Here is a 22,985-nt window from a genome sequence, read left to right on the forward strand (position 1 = left end):
CACTGTAGGCTTATTTCCCCTAGGGTTAATTCCCAAATACACTGTATAAACTATAAGTGATGTATATGTTTCTGTACAACGCGGATATATTCAACTGGCACCGTTAAAAATAATTACACGCTTAAATTCTTGGATTGTTTTCAAGATCAGAAAAGTACCGATTACATCACATTTTAATGTCATGTCCAAGGCAGAACCCAAATATTCAAGCACTCATAGATCAATTTAAATTTTCCAGCTAGCTTAGTCCTCCTACAGGAGTTGGATGATTACCTATAGCAGCAAGCCAGCAATCTGTAACACAGAAAGAAATCAAACTCCAAAAGGCCATCAATACTTTCTTTCTTTGGCATGACAGAAACACGCAGAGCTACTTTTTCCTGAAGGATATTCCCGCCCAGATTTTTCTTCTGTATTTGGACCAATTACAGGACCACCGTTAACACAACCCCCTAACATTAAAAGTAATCAAGAGCTTTTAAATGCCTGGAAGAAAAAAAAAAGTTTTAACCTGGCCTCTTAAATGTTGACTTTCTAGTAATTCTAACTGTGGGAGGAGAGTGGGTATGCACGTACTTTCATCTGCTTCTCTCACACTTCAGAGTTGGGAGACAAGTGGGTAAATGTGGCCACCAAAAGACATTTTTGTAGGAGAATGTAGGTGAATAGAAGGGACATCCCACATACAATCTGTAAGAACCCTTTTCCTGATGTAAACAGTATTGAATTAGATCAAATGATCTGATCTGATCTGATCTGAGGCAGTCTCCTATGCTCTTTGAGCAGGGGCAGATGTCGAACAACAATCAAGCACACTTAGCAGAAAGTGTGCATTGATTAGATTTATTCAGCAAGGTGAAGGGGGCTTTCCTGTGAGCTCCAAGTGGCAACTATAATAGGGTGAATATCCTCCTCTTTTCAATGCATTCAAAGGGTTTTGAAAGAGATACAGTGGTACCTCGGGATACGAACGCCTCTACTAATGAACGTTTCGGGTTACGACCAGCTCCGGCCGCAAAAATTTACCTCGATGTGCGAACTCCGCCTCGGGGTACGGTCATTTTTCCGCCCGACACGTGGTCCGCGGCCATTTTTCCGCCCCTGACACGTGGTCCGCGGCCATTTTTCCGCCCCTGACATGTGGTCCGCAGCCATTTTCCCGCCCCGCCGTGTGGCGCCCGGCTGTTTTCCCGCCCCTGATGCGTGGTCCGCAGACGCCAGAACGGATTAAAGGTAATTACATTGAACCTTATGGGAAAATTTGCTTCGGGGTGCAACCAAATTCGGAGGGCGGAACGGATTAACCGGATTTACATTGAACCCTATGAGGAAATTTGCGTTGGGTTACGACCAACTCAGGATACGCCCAGAGTCACGGAACAGATTAAGTTCATATCCCGAGGTACCACTGTATATGCTTAAGCAATGTCACTGAGGGTATGCTTAATTAGTTATCATAACTGGCATAAGCAATGGCCATCTGCTTTAATAAGAAGTCTGCCTTTGTTACCACTATTTGTTATCACTGAAGGAAAGGTTATTCATCTCTATCATGAAGGATCAACTCAAGATTCCTAGGAGGTATGTGTGACCAAGGGAAGGACTGCATCAAAACGGTAGTGAAAGAACACTACAGAGTGGAATGTCCTTTTTGGATGCTAGCCACCAACGATGTCCTTTTTCAGAATATTCCATTCCATCTCTCTGTTCTGCTCTCATTGGTAGGAGCTCTCCAAAATTTCAAACTTCTCTCAGGATGCTTGGGATTGAACCCAGAGCTCCTGCATGTAAAGCATGTGCTTTGCTATCAGGATATAGTGGACTGGGGCAAATCAGGAGAAAGGAGCTGCCAGTAGGTACATCCTTCTGGCATGAGAAAGGCAAATGAGAAAGAAATGATGGTGCTAGGGTAATTTAAAGGGAGGAGATCAACGCAGGCAGGGACAATGAAAAGCTGCTTTCCTTGCCTGACACTGTAAGAACACCTTCATTTTCTGCTCATGGTCTTCAGAATCAATTCACTCCAAAGTCTCTAGGGAGCAGCCCAGTCCATAAGTGGGAATGCCAGACTTCAAGTTTCAATTTCTTTTTTAATTTTAGTGTCATTTAAATGATCAGCAGCAAAAAGACAGGCTGACATCCTTGGGCCTATGTAAGCAGACTCGCAAGCACTTTAGTCAAAGATCAACTAACAAGGGTGTCTGAACACATTAATATTGCTGAATACATCCATACAATGAGTGCCGTTACAAAGCTGCCTAAGGTTATTGGAGCTATTACAGCTGTAGTACACCCAGGTATGGCAGCTCACTCTATGTCAATCACAACTAGAAGCATATCGTCGTATGAAAGAGATCTCTCTGTGCTCCAGGGCTGCCTCTGGGAAAAAAGCTGGGAAAGTTATGTGATCAGAAAAACGTTGGCATATTTACAAGGCCATTCTCACACAGAGATCATTCTAGCCAGAACCCACATTTGGAGGTTGTTGATCCCTCTACAAAGGCAGGGAGGGAGGATAGCAATTATGAATGAAGCCTTGTGATCAAAGGCTATAATAAAACTGATCCAAATAATAAATGAATGCTGCCAAAAACTACGCTGCATGTTTAGTACCCAGGTTCCTCTACAACTAGGTCAGTTCTACCAAGCTCAGATGAACCCAGAAATGAGTTCTTCACCAAAATAGATCTGGACAGAGCACCAACTGTACCCCTAAAAGCCATGGGCAAAAATGAGACTCCTGCTTTTAACACTGATTATTCTTTATATAAAGTTATACAACAATGGAAAAGGAAGTAATTGAATCATTTCATTTTTAAAAAAAAATGTTAAACAGTTTTCTAGAGATATTGGTATATTAATTCTAATATGTGTGGGGAAACACAGTGGGGACAGTAGGTAAAACATGACTTCTGGAATTTTCTCCACCCCCTTTACCACCAGCAGCTATGTTTGCGTGTATATGTGTACTGGGAAATATGGGGCAGCCCGCATACATTCTGCTCTAGAGCACATAACCAGAAGGGCTTATAATGGAGCAATCACAATATTCCAAGCTGCTGCCCAACTGCCTGTCCCATAGTGATGTGCTGGGGGGGGCAAGCTGGGAGGATTTTTTTCCCCTCTTCTACAACTCCTTGGTTGGTGTGGCCCATTCTCAAACTCAATCTTTCTTTTTCTGGCTTCTCCCCACATACAAATTTGATCCCATTCAGTTCTTGGAGAGTTATCATGATGATGGAGAGATAGAGTCCCAACCCCCTTTATATAGTACAGGAATTTAAAAAAAAAGAGTTGGGAGGATAGAGGACTGAGATCTGTTCTCTGGAGCTTATCAATGTATTAATTGTATTAACTGAATTGCATTTTGTTTCTAATCTTATTATATTAATACTGTTAAGCATCTCAGAGTCACCAGAAATGGACTAGCATTAATTGAGTCAATTAAGAATTGATTGATTGATATCATACAGACTTTGTGGATTAAGACTTTCCTTTAGTAGCTTGTTTAATACTAAGAACCATTTTAGATCAGACCAATGGTTCATCCACTTCAGCATTCTGGTTCCCACAGTTCCAATCTTGCAAACATAGCAGGAAGGCTATTATACATTGTTATGAAATCAAAGGTTGGTTAACCACAACTGAGAGCAGGGAACTGACCTTAGTTTGAAGGCTGTACCCAAAGCTTCAGCTCTAAAACATAAGAGGTTAGTCAACTGTTCCACAAGGTCAAGAGCAGAGAATGATTAAGTTCCTCAAATTATATAAGGGAACTTTTAATTGAGTCAGAACTAGTATGTTGAACTAGGCACTGGATAGAATGAATGTACCAACAAAACCAAGATTAGAGAACCTGTGTGGTGTAGTGGTGAAGGTGTTGGACTAGGAGCAGGAAGATCCAGGTTCTAGTCTATCCTCCATCATGGAAGCTCACTGTGTTTCTTTGAGCCTATTGCTCTCTCAGCCCAACCTACCTCACAGGGCTCTTTTTGTGAGAAAAAAAATAGGAAATGTATGCTACTTTGAACTGCTTTATGAAGAAGGCAGGATATAAATTAAATAAATAAAGTTACAGATGGACATCCTTAGTCCCTAACCAAGCTTTGTGAATAAGTAAGTAGAAGATTCCTGCTTTTCCGTTCCTTCTCATTTCATTTTCTGTATTCATTCAGTAAAGGCTCTGAGAAGGAAGAACATCTGATACTCTGAGATCAATTAATTGTACTGGAACATGAAAAACCGACTTTTACTCAATTGGACTAATTGCCTATCTAGCTCAGTATGATTGGCAGCAATTCTCCAAAATGCTCAGAAAAAATTCCATTCACCTAAGACAATCAACATTTTTTATTTGTAGGTACCAAGAATTACAATGCTGACCTTCTGCATGGGCCAACCAGTGACTCTTTCCCTAAGTCAGTGTTGTCCAAACTTGGCCACTTTAAGATGAGTGGACTTCAACTCCCAGAATTCCCTAGCCAGCATGCTGGCTAGGGAATTCTGGGAGTTGAAGTCCACTCATCTTAAAGTGGCCAAGTTTGGACAACACTGCCCTAAGTTATGTTGTCTGCAACACTAAAACCTGGAGTTTGGGGCTGAAAAGTCAGTGGGTGAGATTCATCACCTTCCCCTACAATAGGACATCATCTAGGGTGGCAGCGTAGAGGATGGTTTCAGAGTTTGCCTCATCTCTCAGCACAGCTAGTCCACGATGTTTTGCTGCCTGAAAAGCAGCGGCAAAGAGCAAGCTGCAGAATATCCCAAGCCAGTTATATTATTTTGGTGCACAAAGCAGAAAACACTAGCAGCGCCTCCTCCTATCTCTGATAATTAACACAATGTTAACAATAAGGAATAGTTTGGATTCTTGTCAAGCTTCCAGCCTGAGGCAACTGTCGCATTCTGGCCCTTGATCCCAGTATGTGCTGGAGTCAACATGCTATAGATGTAGATTGGTCTTGATGGGGAAAGACAGAACACAGTTATCCTCATGACTTGGCAGGAAGTCAAGAAAACATTTCCTTCCTCCAACTACTTCATTCCAGCTCAAGGAGAGAAAAAGCACAAAATCAAAAAAGAAGAAGCACAATCAGTGTCCTTAAACTCCAAAGAGCCAATTAGGGTGACCATGTGATAGCAGATGCTGCTACTGCAGTGCTGGCTCCCTTCACACAGCACTGGTGCTGCAAGGCAACTTGCCATGTCAAGGAACTCCCTACGCAGTCCACAACATCAGGAAGCATAATGACCCCCACCCCCTTACATGTCACACACGCATATCAAATGCCCCAAGAGAAGGAGAGCAAAGTGACAGAAACAGGGCAAGCCAACTCTTCTCCCAGCCTCTCCTCCCATGCTTTGATGTTCTTAACATTTCCACTGGTGCCCTAGGGTAAGCAGAGAAGATCAGGCTTCCTCTGCTCGATTCCTGCCTAGAAGGAACAGACTGACAGAGCTTTGCATGAGAAATGCTGGGAATCAGCCAAGATACCATCCTCTTCCCTTGCTAATCAAATGCAAATAAGCATTTCCATAAAGGAGAAAGAGTGACAGATGCAGACACTCATGAACTACATGAACATATGGCAGGGATCTGTCCAGAAAGAAAGAAAAAAGGAAATGATGGAGGGGCGAGGCAAGGAGAGGCGAGGTGAGGCGAGGAGAGGAGGGTTTTGTGATAACACAAAGAGAATCCAACAAGAATCTGGAAGAAAACCATGCTTGGGGCTAGATATTTACATGTCCTAGCAAGATCTGAGATGCTTCAACTCAACTTATGCCTAACTGTGATGGGCAGGTGCAAGGAAGCACTATTATCTTGCAGAGGGGAGGGAAGTGAGATACAAAATGTTTCAGCCTGTTTGTTTGTTGTAAATAAAGGAGAACTGTGTGCCTTAATTCATTACAAGGCTTTACACTCCATTCTGCCCCTCAAGCCCTCTGCTTCCAAACCCAAAAACTGAGAATGTAGGCCTTCCCTTTTCAGGGGTGTGCTGAAGACCACAAAAGGGGCTTAGGGGTCACTTGCAGTTAGAAAGCCACCATCTAACCCAAGTCTCCAAATCAGCCAGAGTGATTCTAGAAATAAACACAGAATAGAGTAAGAGAACCCTGACTTCCTACTTGGGTCATAATGAAAACTGGAAGCCACAGAAGCAGGAGATGGGAAAGAAGGCCCCCTTCAGCCTCTGGCAATGGTGGAATCAACCCCATGTGCTCTACTTCCATAATTAAAACACAACCAAGAAGGCAGAACAAATACCTATGTTCATTCCCTATAAGGAAAAAGGGGCTTCTTGGATTAATAGGGAAATATTTTGCTACAATATTCTCTGGTGTAGAGAAAAAAAAACACAGAAAGCCATTGAGAACTAAAACAGGCCACTGGTTATCAATAGTAGGGTCAATGTTCAATCTCTCTATAAGGCCATTTAATTTCAAAGACTTTACTGAGCAAAAGGTCACTGCACCTTCTCTCAAAAAGGCCACAAAGAATTTAGACCAAACACAGGTCCTCAAGGAGAAAGTCATTCAACACTATGAAGATAACCTTTATCATCATATAGGCTTTGTTCCTAATAGACACAAATCTCAAGTTCACAAAATAGGCTACCCTGAGCTGGGCCTCAGTAGCAGATTTTAAAATATAGAGTATAGGGCTACATTTTAAATAACAGGCTCAATGAACATTATTTCATTCTTTGGAAGAAAATCTGCTGATACAGGATGAGATTTTAAAAAAAAAACTCTTTAAAATGCACAAGATGTCATCCTACATCAGAAACATGGAGCTAGCCCATATTTCCTTGGGCTCTGGTGCTCATTTTGTCTGCGCCAATGACAGTAATAAAACAGGAGCTGGTGCATCCTACAGAATAGCCAAGATGCATAAACTGATGGATGCTGTTAACATGCTCCAATCCCTTTCCCTTTGGAAGAAACTGTTCAGGCTTACAAAGAGCCATGTTACCACTGTACGGTAGAACACACTCAGTTCAGACTGCCACACATGCTCTCCAACTTGATGTGATCATAGAAGAACAGTTTTTTTCAAATAACAGATGATTCTGAAAACAGATTATCCAAAGCAAAAAAAAAAAAAGGACAGGGGAGGGGAGTGTGAAGCTCTTGCACCACCAAGTGTGGTCCAATCCTGAGTTACAAATCCCAGGAATCCTAAGCTGCATGGCAAGTGTTGAGGGATGCTGGGAGTTGTAGTTCTACTGTTCTTCTGGAATACAGCTACTTCTTTGGGAGCAAGGAATGGAAGTTCCCCTATTAATACTTATCATAGGAACTGCTTTATATCAAGCTGAATTTCTGAATTTTTGCTCTCCCTAGTTTTTCTATCAGAAATGTCCTTTCCTGTCACCTACAAGATGATTTTTGAACTGGGAATGTCAAGAGTGGCCCTAGAACTTTCTGCATACAAAACATGTATTCTAGCAAAGCCTTTTTTAAAGAACTTTCAGTTGAGGACTGACTTTGACAGACTCTTGAAGGGTTTCATAAAAACCTGTTCTCCTGCTCCTGGGATCACTTCTCTTGGAATATAAGAAGGATGTTCATGGGCCATGATTGTAAACCCCATTTCTCCCTTTCACATATGAAACTGATGAATGTACCAAGTTCAGCATTATTCCCCTTAAAGGCAATTGTTGCACAAACGTCCCTTAAAGTATTGGCTGAGAACAGTTGGTCATATCTGATAAATAGGTGGTGCTGCAGGGGCAAGTCAGAGATCTCTATCAGCATTCAGAATAAGGAAGCAAAGTTGACTTGCCACCAAAGCCAGTGTCACTACCAAGCTATGTGCTCAAAATCTCAGCTGAGATACCTGCAATACTTTTGGGCACATCTGCACATGGTGATGCAGGTAACAGTGCTGGGTCATCTCTAGAGATTCCTATTTTGTATCAGCCAAGTCAGCCATCCCCACTCCCCAAAATGTGTACGGAACAACACAGCAGACAAATTCGTTTTCACTCGAGGCAGAGAATCAATTAGCAGCACAGCTCTGCTCTTCTCTAGCATGATTTGAGGCAGCTAATGTTCTGAAGCCATTACATGCAGCAAACAGTTTCTGAGCTCCCACTGATACAGCTTCCTCAGCTGAGGGCATTTTTGTTTAAAAGCAATTGTACCAAGGGAGGGAGCTGCTAAAGAAGGAGCGAACATGCCTATCATAATTAACTCAAAGAATTCTATTATTAATCACCAAGCCCATAGCTCCTAGAGCAGTGGAGAATCTGGATAGCGGCGAGTCACAAATACAGTGTTTTAAGATTCAGGCAGAAACCCTTGATAGTTTCTTTCTTTCTTTTTTAATGGAAGAAATGAGATGCATTTCCCACTTGTCAACAACACGTTTTCAGCCAGAAGGGTGAAGATGGATGGGTTAGCATTTTAAGAGAGAGGTTGGTTTGGAATAAACTGGGAGACAGAGATTCAAGACGGAAGAGCAATCAAGATGGGAGGGCAACTGAAAAGCAGGAGGCCGGACTGAAAAGCAAGACAGAATACAAGATAAGACAATGTAGAAATAACATTTTTCTTTTCATCTTTCAGTTTTATAGCAAAGCAAAGGCAGAATTTACACAGCACACTTACCCGTAGTTAATTAGTTATGTGGATTATTCAATTAACCCAGTTTTCTGGGTTCGCATGACACATGAACCCAAGGGGTTGCATTCCAAAAAGCAGTGGTGAAACCAAGATAAAAATATACGTTCATCTCATTTACACTGAAATTTAAATGTATAATTAATATGATAATCCTCCAATTATATTTTTAATCAAAATCCCCTTTCTATCATATTCCAAATTACAGTTTGGGAAGAATATTTGAAGATCTCTGTGAGCTGCACCAATCTTTGAGGGTCCATATGTTGGACCCCAACATACAGTATTTGGGCCTTAAGTTCTACAACTCTGATTTATGTACAGTAGAATACATCTTTGAACAAACAATAATCCTCATTTAATGCAAGCCTATCACAATATATCCTTTACCCCTGAATTCCAAACACATAAGATTATGTACCAAACCCATGGAAGGAATGCTGCAACAATACGCATAGTGTTTTCTAAAGCTCCCCTCTCTTCTGCTCGTTCAACATGAGGCACCAACAGCCTTAAACATCTTCCCAAACCTCCCTCCACATCTAAAGATGAGTGCTCACTCCCAGCTGTGAATTACAGACCATGGACATCCACAACTGCTAAGCCACATTGTCCCTGGCCTTTTATTAATCCACCTGCTGCCAACAACTGTGACTGTTCCTTTACTCAGTTGCTGATGCAATGATCATTTGTCAGCTTAACACAGTCCCTGTTGGTGAACAACATCATAAATCTGGATCATGAGAGCTGGCTTCTGTCAGAAAGAGGCATTTCATCAGAATGGATTTGCACTCTCAAGTTGGTCTTTAATGCTCGTCTAATTGCAAGCACTATAGACACCACCACCTTGAAGACAACCAAGTATTTAAGAAACTTGTCATATCACCCCAGCTAGGCAGACCAAATGGTACTTAAACTAGTGTCTTGGTAGCCTCACCACCGTCCAGTCTAAGACACTTTGAATCACAGCTCTTGAATTGAATCACAACTCTAGTAAATCTCAACTACTGATGCTCAGAAAGTTGAGGAAGCACAGCACAAAGATTCCCCACCTCGCCCCATAGTTTCTATCCAGCATATTTCTTGCAGTGATGAATAATGCACTTTTTTTGGTGGCGGTGGGGGGGTGGTGCCTTCAAGTGAGTCTTCACTCATTGTGACTGCCTGGGCAAGTCCATGCCATTTTCTTGGCAATATTTTTGGAACTGGTTTGCCCTTGCCTTTTTCCTAGGGCTGAGAAAGAGGGACCGGCCCAAAGTCACCCAGCTGGCTTCATAGTCTCCTGGTTTCTAACTAAGTTAACTAGTTAATTAGTTAAGAACTAACCAGTTCTTAACCACTTTACCAAACTGGCTCTCAAATAATGTCCTAGCCCAGAAATAAAGAGCTTGTGGTTCTCTGGATATGATGAAATTCCAGCATTCCTCACCATCAGCAACATCTGCAGGATCATAGGTACCCTCCCATATACATATCCATATACATACTATGGCTGTGTTACGCTTCAGATTTGATTCCAAAAGCTGTTTCATAGTGCATTCTCAGGACCTTGGGAAAAGGCACGTCTGCTTTAAAGAGGTGCTACATCCAAAGGACTCCAAAGTAACTTTTCCAAAATATTTCTGCACAATCCTAATACATGCCACATCGTAGCCACTGCTAGCCCTTCTCTGTGCAACACAGGAAACTATCTGCACCATTGTTCACTTGCTCACTACCAATGAACCCATGAGTGAGTTGTGTTGTATACCTTTTCTAGACATGACCTCTCCAACTTGTGCAGTTTTCTCCTTGATTTCTAACTATCTCACTTATCCTGAAGCCAGAAGTTGATCAAGAGAGGTTGACACAATCCCCTTGCTACCGCTGGTAAAAAGTGGCTGCTCTGCTAAATGTTCAGCCTAGTTATACAGGTAGCAGTACACCATTTGGCTGTCAGGCCACTCCCAGAAAGCAGGACTGGAAATAGGTAACAAGCATGCAAGGATACAAGAACTTCTGATAAGTAGATTTACTGTTAAAAAAAGCTAAAGAAGCCATCACAAAAGAATTCTAGTGACCTATTTATAGTGAAATCAAGGTTCAAATTCTTGCATCTCTTTCTCCTCCCCATGCAATGGGGGTCAGTCTTTGGAGCAGCACAAGACTGTCAACTCTAAGGAGTTCTCGGCAAAGCACTTCCCCATCATCCATTGGAACCATTTAGCTGGAGAAACCTGGGAACAAACCTGCAAACAGGTGCTGCATATAGAAGATGTGTTCTGCCATTGATCCATTGTCCCTCCCCAATCTGCAGCTCCAATAACTGTATTATTAAATGGTTAAAATATTGCAAAAATGCCCTGGGCTTCCAAGTAACACCTTGTTAATTCAAAATACTTAAAGGAGGTTGAAATTTTTCCAAGGAAACACACTTCTGGATGGATGATGTTTTCAAGGATCAATATGTATATAATTACTGCCTCAAATATTTTTGCTTCTCTAAGGTCTCAGCCACAAACACTTAAAATAAACCTACTATCCTGAGCCTCTTTAAACTGCATATAGTTGAAGGTGGAGATATTCAGATCAGCATAACTCTGGTCCACCATATTGTCCACACTGATAGAACGCTTGTTCTAGTTTGTCAACATTTTTACTTTTTTTTTTTTAAGTACCATTAAAAATTCATTCACAGCTTTTTTCCCCTGCCATTTGAAGATTTTCTACATTTTCTTTTAATATATGTAATTGTTAATACAAATCCCAACCAAAAAACACATTTTGTCATACAAATATCTCTAATGTCATGTTGTGGTTATTGTAAGTTTCCCTAATGTGTGCTTCATTAATGTACATTTCCTTGATGGAAGCACCTTTTTTTATGTACTGCTCCTTTATGTACAGAACTATTAGAAATAGGCACTCTTTTTTCAGAGGCATCTTTCACTTAAAAAAAAAAAAATGCAGATCATTATCCAGAGAAAGATGGGCACTAACATATTCCACAGACTGCCACTGTCCATGCTTTGGTTGAATCTGTTTTGGCAGATTTTAAAATCAGCTCCCAGAGATATCCATGGCAGCTTCCCCCTGCCCCTTCCTTAATTATCAATTTGCATACCTCTGATTCCTCGATTTTAGCATCAAATTAAAAGCATAGTAAGCAGTATCAGATATACACAGAAATGGATGGATGGATGGATGGATGGATGGATGGATGGATGGATGGATGGATTGGATATTATCTCAGCCTTTATACTTCATGTTGTAATCCCTGCACACATGCAAATACTGTCCTGTGGCCAAAGCATCACTGTTCTGTTCAAAGTGGTTTTCTTGATACACAAAGCAATGAAAACTCCTACCTGCACACTTTGTCCTACTGATGAGTGGAGGCCCAGGTTTGCCAGTCCCACCATCTCCTGGCCGGGTCAGCAGGACACTGATCTCATACTCTGTATCTGGATCGAGATGCCACAACTTATAGGTCTGCATGTTCACAGCGTGCACTTCCGACCAAGGACCAGAAGTCATACGGTACTCAATCTCTTTTCTTACAATAGGACCATCTCCAATGATTGAGTTGGTATTGAGCTGGATGATTAAGTATGTTGAACCTGCTCTCAGAAGCTGTGGGGGTGCAATGGGCGTTGGAGGCTCTGTTAAGAGGACAAACAAGTAGTAAGTTGCCCTGTTCTTCTGGCCATCTTCAGAAAGCAGTCCTGAGGTAGATGGTCTTATAGACAATGGACAATTGCACAGGGGTGGTGGAAGAGCAAGAAAGAGTAAGGCTGTATTTGCACAACCTGATGAATCAGGTTCCTGAATTAATCAATTTTCTGACTATCAAACTGTGTGTGTTACTTAAATGAAGCCACTAGAACTTTAATAGCCTAATTAAGTGTTTTGTGGACAACCATCCTAAGATTTTCCCTATCTCTTCAGTCATTTATCAGAGATATTTTTTGTAAGTTTAATTTTACCAGAAGATTATGTTTACTCTTATAGCTTTCATTTCATGATTGTTGTTTTGTATTAAAGCCATCTTCAACATGCTTAAGGTCTAAAGGCAGCTTACAATTTCTGAAGGATGCAAACACTTAATAGAATCAAGCTGATATCAGCCAATTTGTATACTTCAGGTAGGTACTCTGTAGCCCTTGGGCTAATTTTATGTTGCTCTAATTTCAAAACACTTACGCAAGTTCAGTTTAGCCCTTTTATGGATTAAATCATCTACCCCTTGTTGCAAGCTGCTGTTTAGGAGAGAGGAAGGAGCGTCAGAAAGAGAGGGAAAAAATCATGTGTTAGAGAGAGACACAATCCCATATTTTCTTTGTCTTTTTTTAATTTAAATTGGGCCCTCCATTTTTTAAACTTAAATTGGACCCTCCATATGGCTTCCAATGGATTCATCTAACGAGAATGTGGCCTGCAACATAAATAGGATGTCCAGGCCAGCGTACGTGAAGATTCTTGCTCCATCACATCAATACAGGAAATACAGTTATATTATGGGTATCCTCCAAACCTGGGCTGCCTTCCCATATTAGCTCATTTCAAGTCAAACAGATGCAGAACAGAGGCCTTCCCCCACTCCTCTCTCCCCAAAGAGATCACTATCACAGGCAGATGACATGCTTCTATGCTGCTAAAGTCTCTTCATAAATTAGTAACATTGAACAACATCTGCCCAAAGCAATGAACAAAAGACATGCAAGGAAAGCATTATCCTTGACTTTCTCTCCCTCTCTTCCCCAACTCACAAAATACACCCAAGCCCAAAATACTGTGTTGTTCATCAACTCCCATAATTGATCTCTCATTACTGCCAAATTGGATTCAAATTCTTCCCCAGGCTTCAAATTTCTAGGTCGGTCTTTTCCCAGGGTGACAAAATAAGCCAATCCCAACCCCCGCTGATGTGTACCTTTGACTATCAGCTCAGCAAAGTTAGAGACACCAGAGCCCCTGCTAGACTGAGTCACGCAGCGGTACAAGTCCTGGTCTCCTTTAGAAACTTGATCCAGTTGAAAAGTAGCCAGAAATCTTCTGTGACTGATGTGTTTCACTGAGACAGTGGGAATGACAACTCCATTCTGCTTCTACCATTCAGAAAAACAAGATTACCATCACCATCAGTGTCTTATCCCCGCTCTGAAGAAATTGGTATTTCCAGCTTATTTTTCAGTAAGGGTCATGTTTCATAGGGAGGGATGGTGAAATATGGTCTGCCTTTCTTTTAGAATTTGCTCCCCTTTCTATTTAAAAAAAAACAAGAAAGTTTACTTCTTTGGGGCAAACTAAACAAAAATGTAGACAATCATCTTCTTCTCATGAAAGGAACATTTCCTTAAGCCTAAAAAAGAGAGGTTGGGCTATGGGTGGAAGAAACTGTCAGCAACAATCAACGCTGGGAGAGGGGCAACCCATGGACTCTGGTAAGAAGTTACAGATCAGCATGTAAAGCTTATTTCAACCTACCTCCAGGTATATCAAATGCATCCTATATACAAGTCATTATTTCAGCCAATGGAAGAACACAAAGGACAGGCTGAGCCCACCCCTCATAGAAGGAAACAAGAAGAAAGAAACAGATAAATGTCCAATGAGAGTAACTTGTAACCTCATTCCCACTTACCTGCATGAGGAACCTCTCTGTTTCAGAAGCCTTGCCAGCAGCTACACACTGAAAAGTAGCATTCTGTCCAGCATTTACCTCCACATCACCCAGGCGGGAAAAATGAGGTGCTTTGGCTGCCAAAAGAGATATAACCAGACAAAAAGATCTGTGGAAAGACCTCTGTAGTTAATCCCTTCCCACTCACATGATATAGTACAATGTTTAGGAGAATCTGACCAAAGCATTTTTCTTAGATCTTGCCTGTAAAACGGGTATAACACAGCTTGGGGATGGAAGGATTAATTTAGCCTTTTCTAAACAGAGAATAATTGTCAGAACAACTGTGGGGCAATGCCTCACTCAGTTTTGGAACACATTCTATACCACAGACCCACATCTGGGTTTTTGTTTGTTTGTTTTGTTTTCCTTCAAATTCAAAATTGGCACATTAGACACATTTCTAAGAAATATTTATTACATTTTTATTTATTTCATAAAGGGGCTTCACAGGGATGAGAACATAGTACCTATCTGCAACTTGTTAAAGCAGCTGCATCTTTTCCCGTAATTGCAAGCTGTCCTCCAAAAAGGGGGGGGGGGATGGCTGCTGTGAACAATTGCAGGCAGGTGCTACTTTCATGCCCTTGGGCAGACAGAAGACCTTTTTGGAATAAACCCAAGTGCTGAAGAGCCCTAGTATTTATTACCCCCCCAAAAATGGCCACATGCCATTTCACCATGAAATCTTCTTCCAATGCATTAGCTATGATCTTCCCCATGGCCAAGTTTTTATACTTTTAGGGACCAATGCTAGCCATAAGGGCTCTAGAACAAGTTAGTAGCTACCAACAGAATGGAAAAGTTTACCAAAGATACTGCAATACTTACAGCAGGGATAATTCAAGAGCAGGATATCATCCAATCCCAAGTAGCCATGTCGTTCATTGGAAATCACTGCTTCAAACAACACCTAAGGATCAATGAGAGACACTCTGTTCAGAGTGTATTCAGTTACAACTGGAATACTGAAGTAGAACTGGAGACCTAATTTCAAGTCCATCTTCAGCCTCTGAAACTCAATGGATGGCTCAGTGGGTTGGACACTACCTCAGTGGGTTGGACACTACCTTAATCTAACTTACTTCTGTTGGGAAAAGAAAATTGTGTAAAGAAGGAAAATACATATGTCAACTTGAACTCCTAGAGGAAAAGGAGAATACAAATGGAGCAGGTGTTCTCAAACATTTTCATAATATTTTCATTTTGGTTGTGCCTTTGTTATTCTTCAAAAAAATGTAAGAAATGTAAGAAAATAAAATAAAGGCCTTGTTAGGGTAACTTGATCTACTGTCCCATGTAAATGCCTGAAGTTTTGGCACCCCTGAAAATCTAAAATACTTTGGCCAACTTTGAGAGCAAAGGACCTCTCAAGCCAGTTGATATTCTCTTGCTGCCCAAGGCTAGTTCTTTTCCCCCTCAGTAAATTCTCTTTCAATTTGCAGGGTTATTGAAGAACTGCAGAGAATTCCATAAAGGGGCTCATGGGTTTTCATCTACCTAAATTGAGGGGAAGACCATCTGAAGCTGATGATCGTCTTCCTTTTGGGTAAGTGTGATAATAAATCTCATCTAATCACAAAGCAGAAATTAGTACAAATCAGTAAGATTATATAATGACAAGTATCCATCCCAGGAGGATAAAAAGAATGGGCTAATGACAATTAATTAATTATTAGAGAATTACTATTGACATTCCAATGAAGTTCTCTTGTCTAGCCTGTCTATCTCTCTCATAAATACAGGGCTGGATTTTCACAGAATATTAAAGTCAAGTGCACTTCCAGTCAAGCTCAATTCCTGTTTTCATGGAATATTCATGCAGCTTTCATGACAACTGGATGAAAGTGGTTTGCCATGAATTCCAAAGTCTAGTCTACAAGCTGGGATTCCTTAGCATTCTCCCAAGCAGGAACTAAAAAAATCCTGCTTAGCTTTTTCAGATCATTAAAGGAGAGCTAGGTGTTGCCACCTAGTTGGGCATATTAAACTAGGATAAGGTAGGGGTCGTAGCTTGTAGTTCAGTAGATGATGGGAAATCCAGTAATTATCTCAGCCCATTGCCTTACACCATAATATACTTTATTACTTTGGATTTAGCATGTTCAGTGAACACAGTAAATGTGTTTTGCTAATCCATAGAATGGTTTAGGGTGCTGTATGTAAATTTAGACACACACTTCTCTTTTCAGAAGATGATTTTCCCCAAGCACCAGAACTTATCCCAAATCTCCCACAAGATTTGTCCAGAAAGGCAACCCTCCTTTTACCTGGTACTCGTTGGGCCAAAACATGCTGACAGCGAGCTCCACTTGATGCCATTGCCGCCCATGGGATCCAGAGACATTCCACACCACACTTCCCAGTGGTCCTCCATTCACCTTGACAAAGACATTCAAAGTCCCAGGACTGTGCCCATCACGGCTGTACATGAAATAGCTGAACTGGAGACAGTGAGTGTCATTTTCACTCAGTGTCTGGAAGAGGATATGTGCTTTCTGCCCTGGATTATGCTGGGAGGAATTGACCATCAGATAGGAGCCTACAATGGAAAGAGAGAAGGAGAACACAGTTTATTCATCCAGCAATGCTTGAACCTGAGGTTCTGCATATTTGATAATGCTGATATAAACTCTTTTTGGCATAAGAAACTCGTGGATGAATCCACAACAACTCTCCTTGTTTTTCCCATTCTTTACACTCCCAGGAACATTACAAATCCAATGCACAACCTAGCAAAGGAGGAGGCAGACTTCAGACTTGCAAGACTTTTAATGCTGACCCAAATGTCCAAGCCAACCAACTGGAACTCATGGCAAAACACTGGTTGAAATAGGCAGAAAGTAGATTAAGGCTCTGATCATTTCCTTCCACTCCCATCTTGAAACCCCCATAACAAAAAAAAAAAACCAAAAACCAAAAACATTAAATGGCTCACAGACTGATGTGAGCCCATTTTTGGCAGAATTTGAATGAGTTTTAAAACAACCTAAAATTAATGTTTTTCACCCCATTTGGGTTCTTCTTGTGGAATTTTAAGGGTCAGAATGCTATCCCCATCATAACATCCTGCCCAAAATGCCAAAAGAAAGGGCTATAGAAATTCAACCCTACCCCTTTCGGGAACATAACAACACCATGAGGTGTCCTTCTGCAGAGCTCTGGGAGGTCAAGGTGCAGGGTCTCATTACCCAACTTCTCAAGTATTGTCTATCCCTGGCTTAGACAATAGAAATCTGCATTTCCCGAGTCTTTGAAGGTTTGCTTACAAGAAGCTTAATGAAGGCAACAGAAGGAGGTATTCATTCATTCATTCATTCATTCATTCATTCATTCATTCAACTTCTATGCCATTCCATTTCTGAAGTTTCTGAGCAACTTACAGGCTATACACAATAGGGTTAAAATGGTAATCAACGTGATGCTTCACTATTCAGAGACAGAATATTATTCAATCATCCCCAAATTCCTTTTTGAAGAGCCATTTCTTCATTGATCTTTGAAGGTGTAATAAGGATGCAGTGACCTTGATATCTTGGGGCAAACTATTCCAAAGGAGGGATGTCATCTCCGAGAAGGCTCAACTGTGTAGCCATGTACAGCTTTAAAAGTGATAACCAGCACTTTGAATTGCACTGCACTGGCAGACAATGCAGTCTGCCTGTAGTAATTGGATTATTGGACAAATCTGCCATAACTACTTGGGCAGTCCCACATAGATCAAATTGTAACAATTCAGCTGCAAGATGACCAGAGTGTGAGTGACTGAGAGCTAAGCTTCCTGTTCTGGAAATCATTGCAACTGGTGCACAGTATGAAGTTGTGCAAAGGACATAGCCTCTATCTGCTTTTCAGGAGCCCAAGAGGATCCCCAAATTATGGGCCAGCCCCATCCAGGGGAGTGTGACCCCATTCAGGATCAAAGATAGACTATTTCTGGACTCAGCTTCCAAATCCATGGCCGCTGACTTGTAAGGGTGTGAACTTTTTCTCCCCATCCAGACCCTAACAGCCTCCGAATACCAAATTAGGACCTTCTCCACATCTCCTGTTCAGTCCAGGGTAGAGATATATAACTGGGCATTATCAGTATATTGATGATACCTCACCCCGTGCCAATGGATGACCTCTCCCAGCAGCTTCATATAAACATTAGAATCCAAAACAGATGGCTTTTTCTATATGCAACAAAAGCTTCCTAACCTTCAGTCTAGATGATTGAGGGAATATAAAAACTGCATATTACATTTTATATATAGTCACCTGCAAGCACAAAATGGCTACTAAAGATCATAAAAGTGAGAAGGAGAATTCAAGAAAGCCCAGAGTCACCCATTGGGGGGAGATGGGTGGCATACAAATTTAATAATAAATAAAATAAATAAATATATGCACACACATATGTACATGTAGGTAGACAGGTCAGTAGTTCAAATAGATAGATAGTCAGACACACAGCAAAACAAATAGCTGCTATCATTTGAAAATAAATGATATCCCTTTGTTTGAAATGATTTTAGATTTAATCACCTACAGCAGTGTCCCATTGATTGTTGTGTCTCTTCTCTGCTCAGTTTAGAACATTATGAGCTTGTGAATCATAGCAATGTTCTTGGTGACAGCTATAATTGAACTGGTATCTATTGCACAAAGAGCTCAAAACATACATCCCATCTTAACACTGATCATCTCCAAAGATACTGCATTTTTACATGTGCACACAAACTAAGTGCCATGCCATCCCTAACACCGTTTGTATTATAGTCAAGGAGACTGTGAGAATTATTTACCATTCCTCTAGAATTCCTTCAGTCTTTATTGCCCTGAAACTCCTAACTCCACCTGGATTAAGCCATTTAATTTCCAGTTCTGCTTTCCTGAATCATTTAACATTAGTTGCTTCTGACTAAACTGCACTCAGTTGGTTATTACAATACCCGGAGGCCATCGGTGTAATAAACCTCATTGCTTCTTGGCAGCAGGAGTACAGAGTAGCTACCTAGCTTTCCATAATCCCAAATCAAGATGTAGAATTTTCACTTCACATTATTCCATGATACTTTCACGACTACAAGGAGTGGCTTAAGATATATTACTATCTGGGACAAAGGACAGGACGGTGTTTCTTCCTATTCCATGTTCAAAATGTTTATCAACACTTTTCTGCCACCTCCCAGCATTTTTTTTTGGTGCCATCAAGTCAGTTTTTGACTCTTAGCAACTGCCTGGACTTGTCCCTGCAGTCCCTGTCCCTCCCAGCATACACCATGAAATGTCTTTGCTTTGCCTAACAGTAGGACCAGCCCTATAGTTGTCCATATTAACTCCAGTACAAAGGCATAAAGTCAATGAAGATGATCCAAGTGGTAAATTATTATATTGGGCATGCATTATAAATGTCCTGCAGTCCAGATGAAGCTATGCCCTGTACAGTATGTATGTTAAATCAGTTTTCCAACACCACAGGAAAGAACCAGGAGCAATGTATGCAGCAGCAGCAGCCATGGAGGGTTCAACATTGGCAAGGGGAGGAAAGAGCATTGCAATGCAAGGCCCACTCCTTTTGAACATCAAGTATTATTAATAGTAATAATAATAATAATAATATACAGTTGGAATAGTGGACTGAACTCAAACAGAATTAGAAGCCCTGGACAGGAAGACCAGAAAAATAATGACAATGAATCATGCCCTTCATCCACGTAGCAACGCTGACAGACTCTACTTACCAAGCAGCATTGGTGGGCATGGAATGTTGCAAGTACACCAGACAGTTGAAGAAGAAAAAGGGGCAATGGAAGAATATCTGAAGGACAGTGAAGAAGATGCACTGAAGCTAGTAAACCATGAAGGCTTACTGAATTCCAAAGAGATCACACTGGCCTACAACAAAGGCCAAATGAAGAATAGGAAAGAGACATGGCAAGGCAAAGTATTACATGGCCAACACAGAAAAAAAACTAGCAGGCAAAGCAGATAACTGGCAATGGCTAAGAGCAGGAAAGTTGAAGAAAGATAGAGGGGCTAATTCTGGCTGCACAAGACCAATCATACAAACAAATGCATACAAAGCCAGAATCGAGAAGACAGCAACAGATAGCAAATGCCACCTCTGCAAAGAAGCTGAAGAAACAGTGGGCCACCTAGTCAGCTGCTGCAAGAAGACTGCACAAACTGACTACAAATAACAGCATGACAAAGTAGCAACAATGGTGCATTGGAATATCTTCAAGAAATATCATTTGCCTGCAAGCAACAATTGGTGGGACCACAAAACAGAGTAATAGAAAATGAGAAGCTAAAGTGCTCTGGGACTTTAGAATTCAAACAAAATTCTGGGGCGTTTTGTGACAAGCACCTGCTACAAAACGCCCCAGACTTAACAACTGTTGATAAGAAAGGCAAAAAAATCTGGATAGTGGACATTGCAATACCTGGAGAAAACAAAATAGTAGGGAAAGAAATGGAGACAATCACAAAATACAAAGACCTGCAAATAGAAATAGAATGACTCTGGCAAAAGAAAGCAAAGATAGTACCAATAGGAATAGGCGACTTGGGTGCAATCCCAAAACATCTGGAGCACCATTTGAAGGCCATCGACACTGACAAAATCACCATCGGTCAATTGCAAAAGGCAGCTTTACTTGGAACAGTTTACATCCTGCGACAATGCCTGTAACACCATCAAACAACGTCTGCCTATCCCAGGTCCTTGGGAAGGACTCGACAGGTGGATAAAGACACCAAATCCAATCTAAACAAGTGGCTGACTGTGCGACCAACAATAATAAATTTATATGCCACCCGACTCCCAGTGACAATTGATCCACAAAAGAGGGGGGGCTTACATTACAACATTCCATCTGCCTCCTTACTGATTAGACTGCTTGGGGGCATCACTATTACTGCTCTTTTTAAAAGCAAGAATATGTTATGCTTATTATATTTGTTAGATTTCTATTTCGCACCATTCATAGCTTTCCATCCTTCTTTTTTTTTTTTTCCTATAACAACTGGACTAAGAGAAAGTGACTAGGCCAAAGTCATCCCGTGAGCTTCAACAGCTGGGGGTGGACTAGATCTGGGTCTCCCTGCTCCTAGACCCACACCTTCACCACTAACAACACATTGATAGTTATCTTACAAAAGCCTGGATAAACAACCATATCTCAAATTCTTTTCTAAAACAATTGGTGGTAAAAGATTATAGGGGCTATAGTCCCAATCACGTGATGAACAACAGATTGTCTGTCCCTGCTCTATGCCATTACTCCATACTGGTTTTGCTGCAATATTATTGTATAAACAGAGAAAGCACCTTTATACATACTCAAACCATCTGGCCCATCTATTTCAGTATTGCCAACACTGATCAGCAGCAGCTGGCTACAGAATTTCTCCCCGGCAACACTGGGGATTGATCATGTGTTCTGCCACTGAGCTACAGCATCCTGTTCACAGGATGATGAAGTAAATTCCCAAAAGATATTCCTTTCCAATCATAACCTATGTATGGTGTGCCAATCTGTCCCTGAAATTAAACTGCTCCCAAATGGCTCTGTTAGAAATGGCAACTTTCCAAAAGGGACATCAATTGCTTTGTGTCCAAGAAAAGAAAAAAATATATAAATGCATTGAGCAAAAAAATAAAATGTTCTTTTTTTTTTAACATGCTCTCTGTCTTTATCATCCCGGATTCTGTAAGTAACAAGAATGATCCCATTTATTTAAATCAAGGCTTGTTTTCCTGATAGCAACCTTTTAATTTTTAATTGTGTTTACTCATTTAATTTACACAAAGGCACAAGATCCTCTTTTTTTGCAGAATTCCTTCTCAAACAAAATCTGCCTTCAGCTTGAGGGGGGATGCAGCAGTTAATCCACTGGGAGGGTGGATGGCAATCTGACATATACCTAAACACATAACCCTTCCCTGCCTTCTACTGGGTGTGAACAGAACTACAAGTCACCTCCCTTCTCACACCACACTGCAATTCTCACACAATTTGCAGAAATTTCTTTCAAAGGCATAAGATCGAAAGCCTAAAGATAGCCATAAAATTGAACCACAGCTGGGATGAGAGAACCTCCATCATTCTGTAATGGCATCTGCCACACTCCCTTGCTTTGGGGTTGGGCTCAGGGACTGCCACTTATCTACCCAAAGTAATGGACAGGTGGGGTAGGGGGAAGGTGAGCCAAACCAAGTACATTCAGGAACGAAGAGGAAATAACCGGCAGTGATGAAAGGAAGAGGGTGAGACTGTTGTTTTGCCTATTTTCCAAACTATGGAATCTTAAGCCCCAGAGATGACTGTCTTTAATTATGACTTGGATCAACAGAGAGAGAAAAAAATCTGGAACAGCTGCGCAAGATGCTGCTCAAATAAAATATACTCCCCTTTCTCTTGTAAGTTTTCTCTTAATTAAATCTGATGTGCTGCCTTTCAGCCTCACAAAGGGCACCTAAAGATTGCTCATAAAGTTGCACTATCAGAGACAATAAGTGAAACTGTATTTACCTGGAACCTTGACTTGAGATGGCTCTCCAAGCAGTTCAGATAAAACTGAAATAGTGAGACGGCCTCTGATGGCAGTGTTACAGTTTAAAAGACATGGCCCAAAAGAAGAAAGGGAAGAGGAGCAAAGAGGAAGAAAAGCAAACTCAGCTACCAAATCTTAACAGTCAATAAGA

General features: G+C 41.1%; 1 protein-coding gene across 3 annotated transcripts in view; it reads right to left on the reverse strand.

Moving 5' to 3' along the window:
• The window catches only part of PTPRU (protein tyrosine phosphatase receptor type U), a 312,459-nt gene that overhangs the window by 142,604 nt on the left and 146,870 nt on the right, over positions 1 to 22,985 (reverse strand). For all 3 annotated transcript variants that reach the window (XM_088140061.1, XM_088140060.1, XM_088140062.1), the window contains 5 exons: positions 16,558 to 16,829; positions 15,119 to 15,200; positions 14,249 to 14,364; positions 13,538 to 13,712; positions 11,973 to 12,266 (listed from right to left, as the gene is read on the reverse strand). In XM_088140061.1, coding sequence (XP_087996187.1) covers positions 11,973 to 12,266; positions 13,538 to 13,712; positions 14,249 to 14,364; positions 15,119 to 15,200; positions 16,558 to 16,829 — 939 coding nt within the window. The remainder of the gene's footprint in view (positions 1 to 11,972; positions 12,267 to 13,537; positions 13,713 to 14,248; positions 14,365 to 15,118; positions 15,201 to 16,557; positions 16,830 to 22,985) is intronic.

The sequence above is a fragment of the Python bivittatus genome, unplaced genomic scaffold, assembly GCF_059951505.1.
Source record: "Python bivittatus isolate LINGU-HERP-01145 unplaced genomic scaffold, Pbiv_v1 ctg000310_np1212, whole genome shotgun sequence".
Lineage (NCBI taxonomy): Eukaryota > Metazoa > Chordata > Lepidosauria > Squamata > Pythonidae > Python > Python bivittatus.